At 40.3% G+C, this 20,570-nt stretch overlaps 1 protein-coding gene across 3 annotated transcripts in view; it reads right to left on the reverse strand.

The window, feature by feature from the left end:
• The window catches only part of LOC146062602 (uncharacterized), a 223,524-nt gene that overhangs the window by 69,800 nt on the left and 133,154 nt on the right, over positions 1–20,570 (reverse strand). For 2 of the 3 annotated variants that reach the window (XM_083174689.1, XM_083174688.1), the window contains one exon: positions 11,084–12,458. The exons of the other annotated variant lie outside the window; for it this stretch is intronic. In XM_083174689.1, coding sequence (XP_083030815.1) covers positions 12,061–12,458 — 398 coding nt within the window. In that variant the 3' untranslated portion in view covers positions 11,084–12,060. Of the gene's footprint in view, positions 1–11,083; positions 12,459–20,570 lie in introns of those variants that run through there. 3 annotated transcript variants of the gene reach the window in all.

The following is a 20,570-nucleotide window of genomic DNA, read 5'->3' on the forward strand; positions in this document are numbered from 1 at the left end:
AGCCAAGAGAGAAATACAACCTGTATACCAGTCTGATTGCAATAGTGCACTGAAAATAGCCATGGGCAAACACCTGTCCACAAAATAAATATCAAATAAATAAAAACCCAAGAAAGGAAAATATAAGGGAGGAGGAAAAGGGGGATGGGCCAAAATTGGGGTTACGGGGGGCTAGAATAGAAAAAAAAAGAGTAAAATCTGAAAATAACTGAAAGGGAAAGTAGGATAAAATATAGAGAAGTGTAAAGGTATAGAATTAAAATGGGTATCGAAGGCAGGAGAAAGAAAAAGACAAATAACAGATAAAAGCTACGGAAGCAAACACCTGACCTATGTGTTGAAATCTTCTGCTGCACAGGAAATAAGAGAAAAAAAACTTAACTCATAACACATATATACTGTAACTTCTGCAAACCCCTCCCTTTGCAATCCTGTTAGATAACCACAGACAAGAAGCCCCAAACATTTAATCCTTTCAGCAACAGATTTTACAAATTGGCAGCTTTGTGTGCCCGCATGTACGCCCACCCCTGCTCGCATGCTGAATTAGCATATACATCCATTCGCAGCCGTGGGTACGGGGACAAAATCATTCAATGTTCGCCGACCATCAAATGATTTTGCAAGAGCTTGCAGATGTAATACACCTCTCTGTTGTCTTAGATCTGTGTGCTCCCTGTATTGAAAGTGTACGGGCAGCTGACAACTGCTGATGTCAGCTGCATGACCCCCACATCACCGGTGCATTTACATGGGAACGTCTAGCGATTTCATGGAAAATCCCATGAAATGCTTGGCGTTCCCATGAGCACAGCCCTTCATTGCTTCCCTACACCCCCCGTGTGCACTTCTAATAATCAACTTCACTGTGCCCACTCACAGCAAGCGGCTGCACATACATGCGCATACATTAGAATGCGCATGTGAAAACCACCGCTCCCCTGTGTGAACGCACAGGGGAGCATATGGATTAGACTAAGATCCAATATGTGCACTGAATAATATCAATTGTTTCATTACAGTGAGTAAAGGAAAGCAAATTAAATAAGGGATTGTCTCTATTTTCTTGCTTTAACACTATATCATTTTACAATGGTACCTTTATTCCTCCTGGCTAAGGGAGCATTTATTTGTATACAACAGGTTTTTTTAACACCAAGTTATGCCTACCACTCAGGAGTACACAGACTGTTGGGAGCCTGTGGTCTTCACATACAGTGTATTGTAAAGTATTCACATCGCTTCACTTTTTCCAAATTTTGTTTTGTTACAGCCATATACCAAAATTAAATAAATTCATTTTTCCCTCAAAATTCTACACACAAATACAGTATTTGCAAGTTTATTATAAATAAAAAACTAAGAAAACACATTTTCATAAGTATTCACAGCTGTTGCCATGAAGCTCAAAATTGAGCTCAGATTCATCCCGTTTCCATTTATCATCGTAGAGATGCTCTTAAAGCTTAATTGGAGTCCACCTGTGGTAAATTCAGTTAATTGGACATGATTTGTAAAGGCAAACACCTGTCTATATAAGGTGTCAAAGCACAAACCAAGCATGAAGTCAAAAGAAATTGTCTGTAGTCCTTGTACAGAAAAATATCGGCTGCTTTGAAGGTCACACAATCCAGACATGCTATCCAAGATGAAGTCCCAGCTCCAAGCGCTTTCGACCTCCACTGAGGTCTTTTTCAAGAAGAAATGAGCACAGTGGCCTCCATCATCTGTAAATGGAACAAGTTCAAAACCACCAGGACACTTCCTGGAGCTGGCTGGCCATCAAAATTGAGCGATCAGAGGGAACTAGTAAGGGAGGTGTTTAGAACTCATCTCTGCAGGAATCCACCAATCAGTTCTGTATGGTAGAGTTTCCAGACGGAAGCCACTCCTTAGTAAAAAGCACAGGGCAGCTGTCTGGAGTTTGCCAAAAACGTTCCTGAAGGACTCTCGAAAAAAATTCACTGATGAGAAAAAGATTGAAATCTTTGGCATGAATGCCAGGTGTCATGTTTGTAGGAAACCAGGCACCACTCATCACCAGGCCAATACCATTCCTAGAGTGAAGCATGGTGATGTTTTTCAGCAACACAATCTGGGAGACTGGTCAGGCTAGAGGGAAAGATGAGTGCTGCTAAGAGGAATGGGCAAAACTGCCCAAAGATAGCCGTGCCAAGCTTGTGGCATCATATTCAAATAGGCTTGAGGCTCAACAAAGTATTATGCAAAGGCTGTGTATACTTATGTACATGTGATTTCTTAGTTTATTATTTTTTTAAAAATGTGCTAAAATCTCCTAAAAACTTTTTTTTTTACATTGTCATTATGGTGGTATTGGGTGTACAATTTTGAGGGAACAAAAACTATTTATTCCATCTTGGATTAAGGCTGTAACATAACAAAAAGTGGAAAAAGTGAAGCGCTGTGAATACGTTCTGAATGCACTATATACTTACGGTGGAGCAGGATGGTATAGACTCTACAATAGCTTTCACCTTATAAAGCTCTCATGCTCTTAAAGATTTGTGAAATTTGCAGTATGTGTTTGGCACGGTATGTGGATAATGGAAGTTGCATCATTGCCATCCACTTGTTATACAGGAAGTGTTTGTTATAAAGGAAGTGCCCGTGTCGCCATTCTATTGTTCAGCCTGTTTTCTGTCATGAAATAAACACTTCTGCGGAACTCTATAATCTGTGGGGATTTGCACACAGACCATTTAACATTTTGGATGTTCATTCAAAACATTTGAATAACCTGCTTATGAGATGGGCCATACATGGACTACATGTACCCCTCAGTGTTGCTGAGGTATATCCTGTGTGCTACAGCACAACACTATTTATGAAAATTAATGTGGTTTTGTACAGTTTCAAATAAATGTGCTGATTAACATTTTCACTACAGAATAAATGGTTAGTCTACATATGCTGTCAAAGCATGTAAATGAACCAGACCCCCAATGTGTGTCAATATACTCAGACCCATACTTGCCATACTATAGGTTAGAAAATACACGCAGTATTAACACAGCCAGAATAACAAATCCAGAGCACAATTGTAAGTATTCAGCAACATCTGCTTCACCCATAGGCATCACAGCTGTGAAATTACAGGTACCTGCTCACTAAAGATAAATTGGTAAATTGTGTTATCTGTATAATGCAATCATTGTCTTACAGTATACTGTAAATGTGCAATTAATGAGTGCATGATTCATGTATAATAGATTTCATTTAGTATACCACAGAGTCATTTTGCTGTGTCTTCTTTATAAAAAAAAAAGTCTTAACTTTGTATAAAATGGGTTATAATTATGTTTTTTTTTCATCTTCAGATTTGCAAATGCATTCATTTCTGGGTTATATACAGTATAAAGTAATTATAAAACAATGATAATTCATTTCTTACTAATACACACTACTTTGAGCAAATAAAGATTACATTGTCTAAAATAATACAGTATCAATAAATACATAAATTAATGACTATGTACAATTAAACTCAATCAAGTTACCCAATAAGAACCAATACTATGGCAAGGCATGCTGGGGTGTGTAGTTTCACAACAGCTGGAGGGCCACAGCTTGGACATGCCTGGGCTAAATCAAAGCATAAAAAAACAAGTAACTTATTGCAAGTGGAACAAACCATTCTAAAATTCAAGAGTTGATAATACTGTACCTTAATTATTTTGCATGCAGGGAAAACACTGTTGGCTTTACAATGTAGCCCAGTTGTGGGCTGGGATGAGCTACAGGGTATTATCTACCCAGGGGGTACTGTTTGCCAGCTGCTGTAAGCATGATGTACAAGTGCACAGATTGCGGCCAGGAAACATGCAAGGCTGACCAATTGGATGGAGCTTTGGAGGATCATTGGGGAAGTGTCTCCTGAGTCACAGCTGGTAAATCCCTTATGGCATTGCTGCTGCTGGCATAAAGTCTGTGAGGAGGCAGCAGCTGTGGCTTGTGTGCTGTCCTCCAGGATTTTAATGCATTCTGGACAGCCTTTCGCATACTGTACAAGGCTGACCACACCCTAGGGCTTGCCACCAGTGAGCTGAGCTACTCTACAGCCTGGAGCCTCAGCAACTGTCTCACATTCCTTACTTATCGATATCATACCTCCTCTTCCAATATAAATCCTGCTCCTGCCTTGTGCTTATATAGAGAGATTGATGGACACATGCAGGGGGAGTTTCCAATTATCTGGAACCCCCTCCACCTGCCAATCAATTTGCAAGTGAGAGAAGAGGAGGAGCAGGCCATCCGCCCACAGTCACAACCTGACAAAGCTATGGCTGGCAGCTGCATTCCTTTAATGCTGCTGAGAGGCTGCTGTGCAGTGAGCGGCCTGTAGGGGGAGTGAAGGAGCATGGCTTCTCTCACACGTGTCTGAGACTGAGCCTTGGCTAATGGCTAGTCGGATGAGGCAGGGAGAGAAATGCTGCAGGTGTGTGCTGGCCCCGGGGGATGTAATAACTTCTGCTGCTTGGGGGAGCACTCATGATGATAGGAGACTTTTGTACTCCTCACTCCTGTGCAGCAGCAAGGTGAGGGGGGCAGGCAGACAGGCAGGGGGGAGGTGGGTAGTGGTGCCTTTGCTGTGTGTGGGGGTGAGAGGGGGGTGATGGTGTCTGTGCTGTCTGTAGGTGTGGTGGTAATGGTGCCTTTGCTGTGTGTGGGGGTTAGAGGGGGGTGATGGTGTCTGTGGGTGTGGTGGTAATGGTGCCTTTGCTATGTGTGGGGGTGAGAGGGAAGTGATGGTGTCTGCTGTCTGTGGGTGGTGGTAATGGTGCCTTTGCTATGTGTGGGGGTGAGAGGGGAGTGATGGTGTCTGCTGTCTGTGGGTGGTGGTAATGGTGCCTTTGCTATGTGTGGGGGTGAGAGGGGAGTGATGGTGTCTGCTGTCTGTGGGTGGTGGTAATGGTGCCTTTGCTATGTGTGGGGGTGAGAGGGGAGTGATGGTGTTTGCTATCTGTGGGTGGCGGTAATGGTGCCTTTGCTATGTGTGGGAGTGAGAGGGGAGTGATGGTGTCTGCTGTCTGTGGGTGGTGGTAATGGTGCCTTTGCTATGTGTGGGGGTGAGAGGGGAGTGATGGTGTTTGCTATCTGTGGGTGGCGGTAATGGTGCATTTGCTGTGTGTGGGGGTGAGCGGGGAGTGATGGTGTCTGCTGTCTGTGGGTGGTGGTAATGGTGCCTTTGCTATAATCTCCATTGTGTCACCTTGGCTGGATGTGCATTCAGTGTGATTACTCACTCTTGCTGGAACACGGAGTATAGTAAAATGCTGTCTTAATTGTAATCTTTTATGTTATTTTAGAAAAAATATTCATTGTTGCCCAATGTGCACTTTTTTTACATGGAATTATTAAAGTGTTGACAGTCGCCAATCTGAATTCAACCATCTTTAATGTTAAACCGTTAGCTATACCTTTTTTTTGTAACATGAAACAAATAAGTAAAAAAAATAAAGCATTACTTTTGTACTACCCAGCTTGATAGTAAGGGAGACATTTACTAAGATAAGAGTTCTATTTCAGATGGGATGTTGCCATTGGCAACCAATCAGATACTATTATCTTCTAGAAGGTGCTACATAAACAAGAAGTACATTCTGATTGGTTGGCATTAGCAACATCCCATGTGAAATAGAAATCCCATCTTAGTATATTTTCCCCTACATCTCTACCAAACATTTTACTGTATAAACTCATTTCTTAACTGTATAAATCACTATTTTCCCAATGCTAACAACTTACAAAAAATGAGTAGATAATATACTGTATTAGATCATGTCAGAGTGTATTTTAAAAGCACATAACAAAAGTCAATAAAAAAGTATACAAATCATATTTAATACATAAAACTAATGGCCTTGATCGGGGTCATTTATTAGTGCAGCATGATTCATGAGCAAAATATACAAATGACAACATAAAAGCATAACATATCAATACAAAAGCTACAGTAGGGAAAGCTAATTGGTAATGGATTTAAGCAGTTGTCATTGTTAATGCATAATTCCATGAACTGCAGAAATGATATGCATTATGAAACACATACTGTACTGTACAGTTTCATTTCAAGCTATGTGCCCCTTTTCAGTAACATTATCACTGGGTTTCACACTAAAGATTGAGAAGTTTAACGTTAATATTTTAAATGAAGCCTATTTTTCAGAAAGGTATACAAAAGGAAGAAAAGGGAAATTAAAGTGAGTGTTGAAGAGATCTCTCTATACATGCTACAACACCACAGGGTAATAACGAGTAGGTTATGAAAATAAAAACAGAGTACAGTAGTTATCAAGTTAGCAATTTTATTCAAACTGAATTATAGGACTTAGAAAGGTTTATATGGAAATAAAACTGGAGGAATCCGTAATGTATTTGTGCTCTACCATTTCATAACATATGGCAAAGCTGAAGATAAAACTATGAAAAGGTGGAGGCTTCATTTAAAATTGAAATTGAATTGTGATCAAAACTTCTGGAATAAAGATAGGAAATGGGCAATGGTACATTACTCTATAGATCTATTTCCCAGTGAAGGAGTGACCGTGGCAAAATGTAAAAGTCTAGCCCACAGTGGTACAAGGGAACGCTCTGATGGTCAACACTGCCTATGAGGCCCATCCCTTCCATTCCTTTCAAGTTAGTTACCCAGAGTACGGAACTAAATGAACTTCAGTGCTTGGTTGTTTCTATAGAAACGACACCAAAACTGAGCTTTGACACACTGTTGACCACCATTTTGTCATTAATTTATTAGTTACATTTTCAAATGGTTTCATTAGCCTGTATAAAACCAAGAGTATTCCCTGCTGAGATAGAGTAAGGAAATATGCCCCCTCGCCCTATCTCATGGTTTGATACAGTATGTACACATGGGTGGCTTGTTGTTGTTGTTCCTCCAGTCTCTGAAGTACATTATATAAATGGTAGTATTCTACCTTGTTACTAAATCTTTCTTCATCTGGTGGTATGGCAAATGGAACTGCTCCTGTAATCTCCTACAGTATATACAGTAGCTGAATAATGAAAGATTTCGGGGCACAGACATCATGCACACATTTGTCTCTTTATATATATAAAAAAAAAATTCCAGTATGTCCAGTTTTATTGTGTATGCAAAACGTGGTGCATGCTCAAATTCAACATAATGCTCTTACAATGTTACTTGTGATATTGGAAATTACACATTTTGTTGAGTCTTAGGGGGGTATTCAATGTGAGGGTCACGGCAGTTAAGCTTGCTTGACCGCTGTGACCCAGTCCCATTCTCGGTCAGTTTGACCGAGAACATACAGGCGGGATTCAATGTCCCGCCTGCTGGAGAGCGAGAAGGGGGCTTGGCCAAAGGTTACGGCCAGGAAGAGGTGAGCTGCAGCCGGCAGCTCATCACTTCCCGGCTGTTCTCGGCAGAACGAGCCCGACAGCCAGTGATGTCGGGCTCGTTCTGCCGAGATACCCTGCTCAATGCGGTCGTGGAAGAAAGCATTGAATAGGGCCCAGCGGGCATCTCCCCGACGAGATTGAATATCCCCCTTAGCAGAATTATATTATATTATTAGAATGGCACCAGTAAGCCATTGATACAGAGTTGATGCACTCAGCTAGTGGGCTGTCATATTCATGTAATCTTTAGTTTTACCAGTACCATTTGTCCATATGTCTGTGGTTAGTGGATAATTCAGTCAAATAACAATTTGAAAGTGAAGAATACTTTTGTTTTTAACATTCTGGTACTGGCTAGGTGTTGCTGCTCCAGTAAAATGGAAACAAGATCGCCACGCCGAACCGGCATATGTGGTGCATGTGCATAGGAGATGCTCACACACCCCATTACCAGGCAATTGCTCTGCGCTCATCCACGGCCCCAGATACACCCATCTGTTGCACCAGCAGAGCCGATGAGAGCGGCTCCATCTGTAGCAACAGTTGTGGCCATACCACCGCAGAGTAAAACAACCTGATGCATGTCAGATCTGGGCCATTTAAACAGACAGATCCACCTCAGTTTTCTCAGTCGCCAGGCCAAGCCAGTGCCGGGGCTCGCTAGAATGCCCCTGCTAGCGAGATGGTGCTCCATCTGAATGGGACGCGTGCGCGTCCCACACGCACGTGCGTCCCAGTTTCTGGGTGTCGGGGTATGCGAATCCTGCCTGTCTTTGCTTCAGGGAGATGGGCAGGGTTAAGGGGGGGAGCGGGGAGGTGGTATCGAACGGGGGCTGGCGGTTGGCAATATGACCACCAGGCGGTCGCCAACCACCTGCTGGATGGAGTACGCTCCATCTGTATGCCTAAAAATGATAAATAAATAATATATTCATGTGGTTTACAATTATATTATAAAACTGAGATATTTCACACCCCTCCGTTAATCCATATGGATGTGAAGTATTGAGGGCAATAATCTAATACATTTCCCTTCTAGCAAACCAGTCTCCAAACTACAAGTGTTCCCCGAAATCTTACCTCTTCAGGCAAGCTTATTCAATTCCAGAACAAGCCATTTAACCTTAATAATCCTTCCTACCCAAATCACATCCCCTCTGTACAGGCCACACACATCCTCTTTCTTTTTTACACTTTCCATACTCCTGACCCCTGGCTGAACTGCTGGGTCACCTTATGATACAGCACACCAGGAACCTTTACATTCTGGTGGACTATGCAATAAAGAATATATATCCTTGTATATTAATGCCTATTTCCCTATAGTATGTAAGCTTGGGAGCAGGGCCCTCATACCTTTTGACTTTGTAAATACCCAGTTTGTTTGTTGTCTGCAACTAAATATGCTGCACTATATAAAAAAAACTGTTAAGAAATAACTAAATGTTTGCTCTGTGTACGGTGCGGTTATCCAGTTGTGGTGCCTTATAAATAAAATGTAACATTAATAAGAATAAGAATGCCTGGCATTGTATCTTTGAGTAAATTACTAGATAGTGTATCTGCAGATTACCTGCTGTATTGTTATTGTTCATATCATTGTTATTGTTGAATTTGGTAGACATTATTATATTTGCTGTATTGAGTAACTTACTGTACTCTCTGCATTTGACAATATTGGATCCATTGATCCCATAAATACTAAATAATCTATTTCTGTCCAGCTGCAGTATAATTAAGAATACATAGAGGCCCCTACTCTAGTTTAATCTCATTTTTAGCGAATGGGCATGCGCATAGTCATGTAGGCATATGTGCAGCCGCTGTGTGCCAGCATCCAGGCGCTCGCACACAACCATGAAGCTGAGGGGTGGCAGGCCGGGGGATTTGCCCATGGGAATGCCCAGTGTTTCATGGGCATTCCCTTAAAAATGCTGGGTGGTTTCATAGTAATTCCCTGGTGATGCGAGTGCAGGGTTGGGGTGGGGGGGATGGTGGGCCACTGCCTGAAAATCAAAAGACACCACAGAGGTGTCTCAGATCTGCAAACACTGGAGAAATCATTCAATGGTCATCGACCATCAGATGATTTCTTCCCGCACCCAAGGCTGTGAATGGATGTTTATGCAAAACATAACTCCCATGCCTGCGGGGGATCGCAGATTGCGAGGGGGGAAGTGACTGTGCAGGAGGCGGGTGGTGTCTGGTGGACTCAGCTAGTGGAATCAACCAGAATAACCTCCAGAGAGTGAGAAGAATCTGGTATTTGGAATATAAGACTTAGGGGCATTTGTGTAGCAACTTTTAACTGAAAAACAGTTCATACAGGAATACCTTAATACGTTAAACTAGACCGCACGTCCTATCACTTCTTTTCAAGTATTGTTATAGCACCTATATAGTGCATAAGCTACAGAGATAGAACATACTGTAGGGCCTAATTCGGGGGCACTCACAAATTTTCTCTCTAATGGACAAAAGCGTGTTACATGTGTAGAGAGAGTTTTCTCAAATAAAAAAGTGGTGCCTCATTTAATATGGTCAGTTATTTCGTTTATGAAATGGATAGCCTTGCTTGTCTACAGCAAACATTTGAATAAAAGCATGCATTTACAGTATTATCAAATGCAGATTTACTTTTGTGAAAATCTACCAATAGATTTTTTGGTTTTGGCTTCATTTTGAAGGACACTTCTGAAAAATTATAAAAACTGATGATTTGACCTTTATTTATCTCTATCTCCACTTAATCTCTCTACGGGCTATGATAATTTTCCACCATAGAAGCTTACTTTTTACTATTTTGGAAAGGTGGATTTTATGGAAAATAAGACCAACAAAGCATTTTTGTGGTTTTGATTTAATTAAATACATGTGTTTGATTTTTAGATCCAATTCTTTAAATTGTTTGGCCATGTGAGTTAAAATAATTCTGAAGTTTTTTTTATGAAAACACAGTACAAACTCTAAAACTAAACAAAAACATTGAAACCAAAAAGGAACGGTTAAAAAAAAAATCATTGCTGTTGATGCTGGAATGTCAAGAGTGCAAATATAACTTGGGCAGTATGGATGGTGTAATGGTTAGAATTACTGCCTCAAAGCACTGATGTTATGGGTTACATTCCCACCATGGACCTAACTTTGCAGAGCTTGTATATTCTCCCCGTACATGCATGGGTTTCCTTCGGGTACTCCGGTTTCCTCCCACAATCTAAAAATATACTGGTAGGTTAATTGACTCCCAACAAAAATTAACCATAGAATGTCTGTGTGTGCATGTGGTAGGGAACATAGATTGTAAGCTCCACTAGGGCAGGGACTGATGTAAATGTTCAAATATTCTCTGTAAAGCACTGAGGAATATGTATCAGCTATATAAGAAAATGTTAATAAATAATGGCCTCTGCACAAAGTGAGAAAACCTTCTACTGGACATTATTAATGATCAAACTGAAAAAAATGTGTACTAAAAATCTAAATAAACATTTTATGAAGTTTAATTACACATGCAAAAAATATATAAAAACAGGACTACTTTGCAACCAAAAAATTGGAAGGGATCAAAATTTGTTGCTGCCCATACTGTATATTGCAAAATTTTCTTAAGGAAATTTCTTTACATGAGATAATATACCCTCATTGTTTTTTGTAGACAAGAATTTTAATCTGGAATAAATATATTTTGTGTATTTTATTTGACAAATCTACAAACAACATATACATTTGTATTGTTCTGATCATCTAGGTTTTCAGATCTAAAACAAGGTTTGAAACTTGAAATCTTCAATTGTGTACAATTCTTAGATTTTTAGCTTTCAGTGAAGCATACTGTATATTAAATCTGAACAAAAACAATTAACAATAAAGAAATAAGTGTGCCCACATTTTTTTTTTTTGCATTTTGGGGGAATTTATAGTTAAAAATAAAATTGTATTCGGTGTGTGAAAAAAACTTATCTACATTTAAACTTCAATAAACAATGAACAAACTATAAGCATTAACTTCCCAAAACTTTCACTGGCTCCAGAAGAGAAGCTAATGTGTATGATACATTTTCTGCTGTTAAAAAATAAGTAATTGATAAATAAACTAATTTAAAAAATGTTTTTGTATTTCACATAAATTTCTCCAAAGTGCTTCCTTTACTTAATATTTTACAGTGCTCCTTTGAAAAAATTGTGTATCACATTTAGCTGCTTTAGTTTTAATACCATTATTCCTAGCCCATAACATTGATGACTTTAATCTGTTGGTATTATTGATAAATGGATGTCCAAATAGCTTTTCAAAATATTTATGTTTGAGAATTTTAACTTTGGAAGATAAATAGTTATTGTTTTGGACATACAGTAAGTTGCCATTTATATATTTAACATCTGAAAAATGATTGGAAAGCTATACCAGTACTATGGACTTGGAAAATGGTTTCAAAACGACCCCAAAAAGAGCTTGAGTCCCTGATGTGTTGTGAATAGACTCTACACACAGCATTGCACTTAACATGTTTCTTTGAAATCCAGCTTAATATCTTATTATTAGAAATATGTGTGTTGTGTTTAACATCAAAATAACATAGGCTACTGCAAATGTTCCCCAACATGTAAATTTGTAAAGACAAATTATTGAGCAGTGCATGGTCTTTCAAACAGTGGCTAATTGACTTCTATAATTGTAGACTGTTCTAAGGTGCTCTCTCCATCTAATGATGTTTCACTTGACAATTCTTCATTTCTTGATGTCTGACATTGTTCTAATTTACAACTTTTCTCTTCTGATATCTCACTATCACATCTGAAGCAATGGTCTGGAAACAGAAAACGTGAGGAAAAACATGGCGATGAGCTAAATGGTTTGTCTAACTCTCTAGAGGATATAAAAGTTGAACAAGGGTCTATAGCCTGGGATATTTTCATATGACTAGGGTAAGCATACTGTATGCCCTCTTCATTTTGAAAAGTATACCAATTTTCTGCTAAAAGTTTTCCTGCATCATTGGTAATGTTCATTATTGGTGATACACTTTCCTGCAATACTTCCAAATTCAGGAGACCTAAAAAAAAAGAAGATTTCAGAGGTTTATATAATACAAAGTATTCAGACATTACAGTAACAACTAAACAAAGAATGACAAAAAAATTATAAAAATGTCTACATTGGTCATATTGTAATATATATTGTTCCTAACTTTATTAAAAATGGGGCATGTGGACTATTATACAATTACAGCAATTGTTTTATACAAATATTTTTACAAAACTAGTTACCAAACCATTTTAATGATAAAACAACATAACAGTAATTTCAGCACGGGTGGCTGTTTATGCCCAATTGGAGCAACACTTGACATACTCTGTTGGGAACCATCTACTGGCCACCTGTGTACAGAACACTTGATCCCCCCCCCCCCCCCCCATAGAGGTGAGGAGCAGTTTTAGCCTTTTATTACGTAGGATAAAAGAAGCAGGTAGTTGGAGAGGATACACTCTACCACAAATAGTGTAATATTATTTGGCTGTTAATGAAAGGGCAGCATGGATGGTGTAATGTTTAGCAATACTGCCTTACAGAGGTCAAGGGTTTAATCCCCACCATGGCCCTTACTGTGCGGGGTTTTCGTATTCTTCCTGTGCTTGTGTGGGTTTACTCTGGGTACTCCGGTTTCTTCCGGCGAATCCCAAAATATACAGTACAAGTAGGTTAATTGGCTTCCAACAAAAAAAAATTAACCGTAGAATGTCTGTGTGCGCATGTACATGGTACATTGGTAGGGAATATAGATTTGGTTAGATCATAGGGATGCAGTTTAAATCCCGGCGGTCAGGATCCCGGCGTTCAGAATCCCGACGCCGTAATCCCGACCGCCGAAGTTCCGACCGTTTCTCCCTCCATGGGTGTCCACGACACCCCTGGAGAGAGAATAAATTAGCGTGCCGAGCATAGCGAGGCACCGGGCCCGCTGCGTGGTGAGCGCAGCGAGCCCGCAAGGGGGGGCGATCCACGTTCCCCCCCTTGTCGGGATTCTGGCGATCGGGATTCCGGCGTCGGGATTTTGAACGCCGGGATCCCGACCACCGGGATTTCATACTGAATCCAGATCACAGCATCTGGGAGGATTGCAAGTAATTAGAATGAAATTGGTGGCTTAATTGGTGTAATTGATATGATTAACCACTACAAACACATAAAAGTAATTCTTTCATAGATAGATAACAGGTTGCTGATTTTAACATTAAGAAACCATGCACAGTAAATAAGAAATATAGATTTTAATATTGAACACATGTTTGTAACAAAAACAGACACTGTGAAGCGCTGTCAATTGAAATATTTAAAAGACACACATAAATTACTAAATGCAAATGCAAATTGAGGAGGATTGAATGTCTGTGGCCTTATTTATCGAACATATGCCAATGCTGTAGCTAAATAACCATGAAAATAGCCTTGGATCCAACAATGCTGGGAGAAGGTTGAAAAGCCTGCATCCCGGCAATAGTATCAATGAAAAATGGCAATGGGTAAAAATGGAAAATCAAAATAATAATGCAATGATGAATAAAAATCATCCTGGACAAATAGGAATGCACTCACCACTCTCAGTCAACAGGGTACTTCAAAAGATATTCGGTTGGTTGTTCCATGCAGGGTGGCAGTAAAATAATGTGCTTATCCGTTAGGATTTGCACGGCAGGTAAAGACCTAATTTCTGCAGGCAATAGGTCAGATTCCAGTTGCTCTGACCGTTGACATCAGGAGCGCGAGTTGGGATAAACCAGCTGTCGGTTGAAGGGCCGTGTATCCCAGAGCTCTTACTGCGGAGGTGCAGCTGATTGTAGCCTGGCTGGCAGGTCCGTGCACTGGATTCACTGCCTCAGATGTACGCCAGTGTAGTTATGCGGCTGTCTCCGTAGATGGTTCGCTGGAAGCAGTAGTGTGCCAAGTTGCGCTGATTGTTGTACAACCAGCATGTGGGGTATATAGTCTGTACGGATTGTCCGATGCTGAGCAGGGGGGGGGCGGTGTGGACAGCAGATGTCTAAAACTGCCTTCATCAATCGTTGGTTGGGTGCAGTGGTGCGCCAAGTTGTGGTAGGCAGTATTATATGTCCGATATTCTGTGCAAAAATGTCCAATGATAAAACAGGCGGGAGAGAGAGAGTGTCAACGTGTTTCATCCCTATTAACAGGGACTTTTTCAAGACTGAATGTCTGTGTGTGCGTGTACATGTGGTAATGAATATAGATTGTAAACTCCACTGGGCAGGGAATGATGTGAATGTTCAAATATTCTCTGTAAAGTGGAAATAGTGATAGTAAACCTATCAATAGCGCAAGAGCTGCCGATTGGTAGATGTTCCTTTAAGGTCCCTCGGTACTTGTTTAGTTTCACGGCGGCAGAGCGAGGACGCTGAAGCTATAAATATTGGCAGCTTGCCAACTGCCTTAAGCCACGCTATCAGCGTAGCGACTGTTTGAATTCTGGCAGCTTGCCAGCTGCTTAGTTGTTTAGTTTCTGGGGCGGCAGCACGTTCCGCCTTACTTCTGTAATGTACGTTATCAGCGTGCTACGCTAACTCCTCCAAGGCAGCCCAGCGCTGCTACTCCTAACCTCCTGTGAAGTGAGTGCCTCTCACATAGCGCTTGTGCCCGCATGATATCCTCTCTCTGTGGAGAGGGCGGAGAGGCACTCCATCTTTGTGATACGTAGGAGCATCTGAGACGCTCATACGTAGGATCATCTCAGATGCTCCAGCAGCAATGCAATGATACCCTCCTGCCTCTGTCCTCGGAGTAGCTATTGCTCAGATGTATGATGTGGCAGGTTTGAATGTGTTCCTGAAACACCCCCACCATGCGAGTGGCGGCGTTACGCATCCTAAAGGCCTTTTCATACCCCCACCATCCACTTGGGCGCGGAGTTGATTTTATATAGTGTGGCGAGCGCATCGAGCAACCGAGCCTGAAGCGTGGCGAGCCCTGTGGGGGGACGCGGATAACTTCACATGTATTCCGCGTCCCCTCGCGGGGCTCGCCACACTATATATATATATATATATATATATATATCCATGGGGTGGGACGACACTCACTCGAAAGATTCATTAATGCTGGGGTGCACACTCAAAATAGTCCTCCAAATGGAGTATATTTGGTATATACGTGGGTACAGGTAAGGTCACTCGCCAGACTGAAGTTTTTAAATCATTGCTTTATTTCATTATCTTCATACGCTGCCAACACTCTGGTCAACATTTCGACCCGAATTAGGGCCTTTATCAAGACTTGTTTTGACAGCCATCATAAATACATCGAACAAAGAACACACCTTGCGGTGTGGAAAGAGTAGCAACACGATCTGTTGCACGTGCAATATATAAAATCAACTCCACATGTACTTCACTATCACATCTCATTTCTTTTGTATGTGAAACCTTATGTGGGAGAAATGACTGCATTGAAGATTCAGAGCGCCAGATAGGTTATGTTTCAATTTTTGTTTCCATTCTCTGTAAAGTGCTGCAAAATATGTACAGTATGAGCTATATAAGAAACTGTTAATAAATAATAAATAAATCATAATTAAAATTAGAAGGTGTGTACACACGGTCGACATCCAGTGCGATGCGAGTCCTGATGCGATCTGATCGCATCGGGACTCGCATCACACGGCATGAAGGAGAGAAGAGGAGAAGACAGTACCTGTCACCAGGTGCCGGGCAGGGGCACAGATGGCAGGGTGCTGCGACACCCGGGGCCGCGGCACAGCAACAGCTTCCCCCCGCCGTGCATACATCAGAGGCCACCCCCCCCGCCCTCCTCTATACGGCTATGTGAGTATAAGGCACAAAGACTATATAGTGCAGATCTGCACTATATAGTCTTGCCTGCCCTCACTATGTCGCTGCCAATTTGCGCTCACTCGGAAGCGCGCATAGGGCTCGCAAGCCCTGAAAAGTACACAATTGGCATGCGATATGGCTTCCGATGTGCACTATATCGGCAACATCGGAAGCCATATCGCACCGTGTGTACACACCAATAGAGTGATCACTGTTGTCTAGAATCCTCTTGGTTCTGGAGATATTTCACTATGGTTTCCTATGTAAGATACAGTAGTTCAGATTGCATTAAAATTTTTACAGATTGCTGTTACCTGATATTGCTGAAGGGAAGAGGAAAACTGTAATTCCACACAGGGGCCTATACACAGGGATATGTTGAAGCATGCTGAGTAATCGCTCATAGCGCTTCAGCAAGATCGCTTTTTTTTTTTTTTTAACAGACTTTTTTATTATTTTTTCTTGAATGAAGTTGAACATGGTATACAAAAATGTTCTTGTGTACAGTTTCAAGCATTAGTTAAACAATAAGATACAATTTGGGCTTGTATATTTATGTCTAGATCGCAATAACTTCTAGTCACGCACATACAAAGAAATACAAAGAAATAAAAACAATATATTTTAAAATTGCTAATCTATTCATTTACGAGAATTCTAGATATCTCTCTTTCTATAAACTTATGTGTTTCCTTATAGAAGGAGCTGTTTATGTCCTATCCAACTTAACCTTTTCCCTCTCGTGTCACCTCCCGCACTTTTTGTGTCATGTAAACTTATTACTGCCTTTGTCCAAACATCCCACCTCATAAAAAAAACTTCAGATCAAGATGTTATTATGTGTAGTTAAATGAATACCATTAAAGGCATATGATGACCAGTTGTATTAGCTTAGTCTCTACATTAGAATCTTTAAGTCTTCTCTCGGACATTTTCCGTATTACATTGGTGTCTAGGGGTAGATAATTTCCCAGGCGAGAGGGTGTTTGAGACTATGTTATTTTTAAAGACAAAGGTATATAGATGATAGAAAGCAAACTTACATCTCCCTAAATTTCACTAAGCTTGATAAACTTAGCTAACAATTAAACTAGCTAACAGACAGCTGACAAATATGTGTTTACATATTCAAACATATTCAAACATATTATATACTTCCAACCTATTATATAGATACGAAGACAGAAGGGAAGGGGGGGGGGGGGGCTAGGGGGGTAAGGTATAAGTATCAGTGATTCTTAAGACTGATGTCTTTTATGTTGTGTCAAACAGAATTCAGCTTGTTCATTTCAGATATGTTATTTTTGGTCGTGTCAACATGTCATCCTTTCTTTGCACAGGTCCCGTTCAACGTGGGAGTTCGTCAACTATAGGGGTTTGTAAAGAAAAAATTTCCGGCACACTTAATTACTTTGCATTTGGAAGGCCAATTATGAGGCGGTATGATGGACTCTGTTACCTGCAATCTCATCTGAAATCAGAGGGTTAACTCTGCTCCATGATGAGGTTTCGAAGTAGTTTATAATAATATGTCTTGAATCCTGGTCTAAGGATGTTATATAATTGTGCCATTTTTTTGAAATTTGTGTAAAGAACTGTTTTCTTGTAGAATAATGGATTTAAGATCAAAGTACAGGTGTTGTAATAATAAAGATTTCAATTCTTGGATACTGGGTGCCTTCTTTTATATCCAGTGTTTTAAAATCAATTTCTTTGCCAAAGTAAAGATTAAAACTAATAAAGGAATGTTTTGTAAGCTAGTAGGATTTTCATTGGTGGGTTGAAATTTTAATAGTAGGCAGACCTCAGGTGACATTGTTTCAGCAAGATCGCTTAGTGTGCTGAGCGATCTTTCAGGGCCAGTGTTCTCCAGTTAGAGCCCTGGCCCTGACACCAGCGATTATAGCTATATCCAGCATGCTAGGTATTAATCACCAGGCTATCGCTATGCCCATACACATGGAGCAATGTATGGGCATTTTCTAAGCAATGCAATTAAGTGTGGAACTGGAGTTGGAATTTTATTAACCAGTAATCAAGAATAAAGAAGATTCCGCACATACTGTTCTTTACAAACTGAAGTTATGCTATAACTCACATTCTGAAAAAAATGTAAAGGTACGTTTTTAATATCAAAGCCCAAATCTTTATTTTAAAATCATACAAATATAACTATTACGAAAATAAATCAGATGTATCAAATAGATTGTATTCTCTACTCTTTTCCTTGATATCTACAGGTATGTCACTTGTGACACAAATAACTATCATCTTCTCCTGCAAATTATTCACTTCCTGTACTAGATTTTTGACTACTCTTTCTCTGGCTCTTTACACAGACAATTTTTATTCTACCGCCAGTTGTGTCCTGTTCCTGGTTCCCTCATATTCTCCCTTTATACTTACAGTACTCCTTACAAGAGCTAAATCAGCTCTTTTTGCATCTAATATCATGTCTACACTAATGATACCAAGGTCTATATCTACTCCCTTGACACATTCCCCTCTTGTCTCACACACGTCTCCTGCGGTTTCTCTTTTTCTTACTTGATATACATACTAGTGGTTTCTTAACCTTAAAATGTCTAATACTGAGCTGATAATGTTTCCACTCTCCAAGGAACCCTCAACATCTTTCATTTTACTACTCATCCACAACCCTTCAATTTTTTATTATCCTGCAGTGATGCCCACATTTAGTTTCTCTTCCAGGATCTGACCTTTTTACACTATGCGATCATCTCTAGACTGGAATACTTTAACATCCATCCTCTTTTCTGGCTTTCTTAACTTCCAGCTCTCTCCAGTCCAATCTATCTTCAATGTGGTTGCTCAGCCAATTTTACTCTCTAAATGATCAGCTTACGTCACCCCTTTCCCTTCAGAACATAATTTAAACTTCTCACACTAACATAGACATCTCTCACTCAATCCTTTACCCCTACATCTCTGAACTCATCTGCCTCCAAATTCCTGCTCCCATACTTCATTCAATCAAAGATTGCAGGTCCATTGGAAAGATTACAAAGCTTGGTTAAAGCTAACATGAAAGGTGAATGTGATGTCCCTCTTTTGGATGAGCTTAACAAAACTACATTATATTCGTTTCACCATACCAGCGATGCACAAAGTTAGGACAGTGCACATATTAAATTGTTATGGTACAGTTTTTGGTACCTTTATTGATTACAACTGATTACAATATATGTGATCCAATTATTTTCATCTCTGCTCTGTAATCCTTCTTTTAATTTTTGAAAAGTTATCTACTGTAGGTCTGGATTGCGGTCAGCAAGTTTCCAAACAACCTGACCTGACCACGCTTCATACTGGCATCATTAGTGAAATTACATTAAATTTTCCCCCTTGGCAAATTTGGCCTTTATTGGAAATAAAGTAATTTCACTGTATTTGGAAAACTTGGTTTAGAGAATGCTATATTGAAAGAGTGATCTAATAGACATTAAGCCCTGCTGTAAACCATTATTTTCCAAATACAGTCCTCAGTGAAAATGATACAAGATTTCCTGGTATCCTCACAGATCACAAGTGAAATAATTAGAATTCGTTCAACCTATTGAACCTTTACATTTGTCAAAGAGTGGGAAAAAAACAACTGTTCACTATCACAGACTACTATATAGAAGAAACATGCACTATGTTGAACCACAGTTGGGAAACAGAGGCCTAGGAAAAAAAATAAGTTTGCAGGTCATAGTCATTTGGTATAAGTCTGTTATGTGAAAGATGACAATCACATTAAATTTTGCTTGACCAGACAGTACAAAGTGCAGTAAACATCAACATATGTCACATAACTCATTGTGGATTTTTATCAATTAGTGCAGAAAAACACATTTACATAGGTTGATACAATTTTTTGTTGTAAAGTGCAAATAATTAAATAGATCAATCAAGCTGGTCACAAAGAAATTAGCCAGCTAAAATAAATATGAATACACTTGGTGATTCATTGCGCCCTACGGGCGCTCTTCACACCATCGTAAGTGGCTCCTCCCCCTTTAACTCTTACAGCCTTTATTGTGTGAAATATGGTTTGTGCAGGAGGGGCAGGTGGGGAAATACTGGGGGTGCGTGAGGTGTGGTGTTTAATGAGGTGGATGTGTGGATGGTGGAGTTGTGGGTGTGTTGGTGTGGTGGGTGGGTGGAAAGAGGTCGGGTGCAAGGGTGGCGTGTGTGGGGGGAGGTTGATTGGGTGTGGGAGTTGCAGGTGCAGGGGTTCCCTGTCTGGGTGGTGTGGGTTTGTGGGGTGTGTTGGTTGAGTGAGGGGCAGTTGTGGGGGTGCTGTAGGTGTGGGACAG

The sequence above is a fragment of the Crinia signifera genome, chromosome 3 (genome assembly GCF_055691185.1).
Source record: "Crinia signifera chromosome 3, ASM5569118v1, whole genome shotgun sequence".
Classification (NCBI taxonomy): Eukaryota; Metazoa; Chordata; class Amphibia; order Anura; family Myobatrachidae; genus Crinia; species Crinia signifera.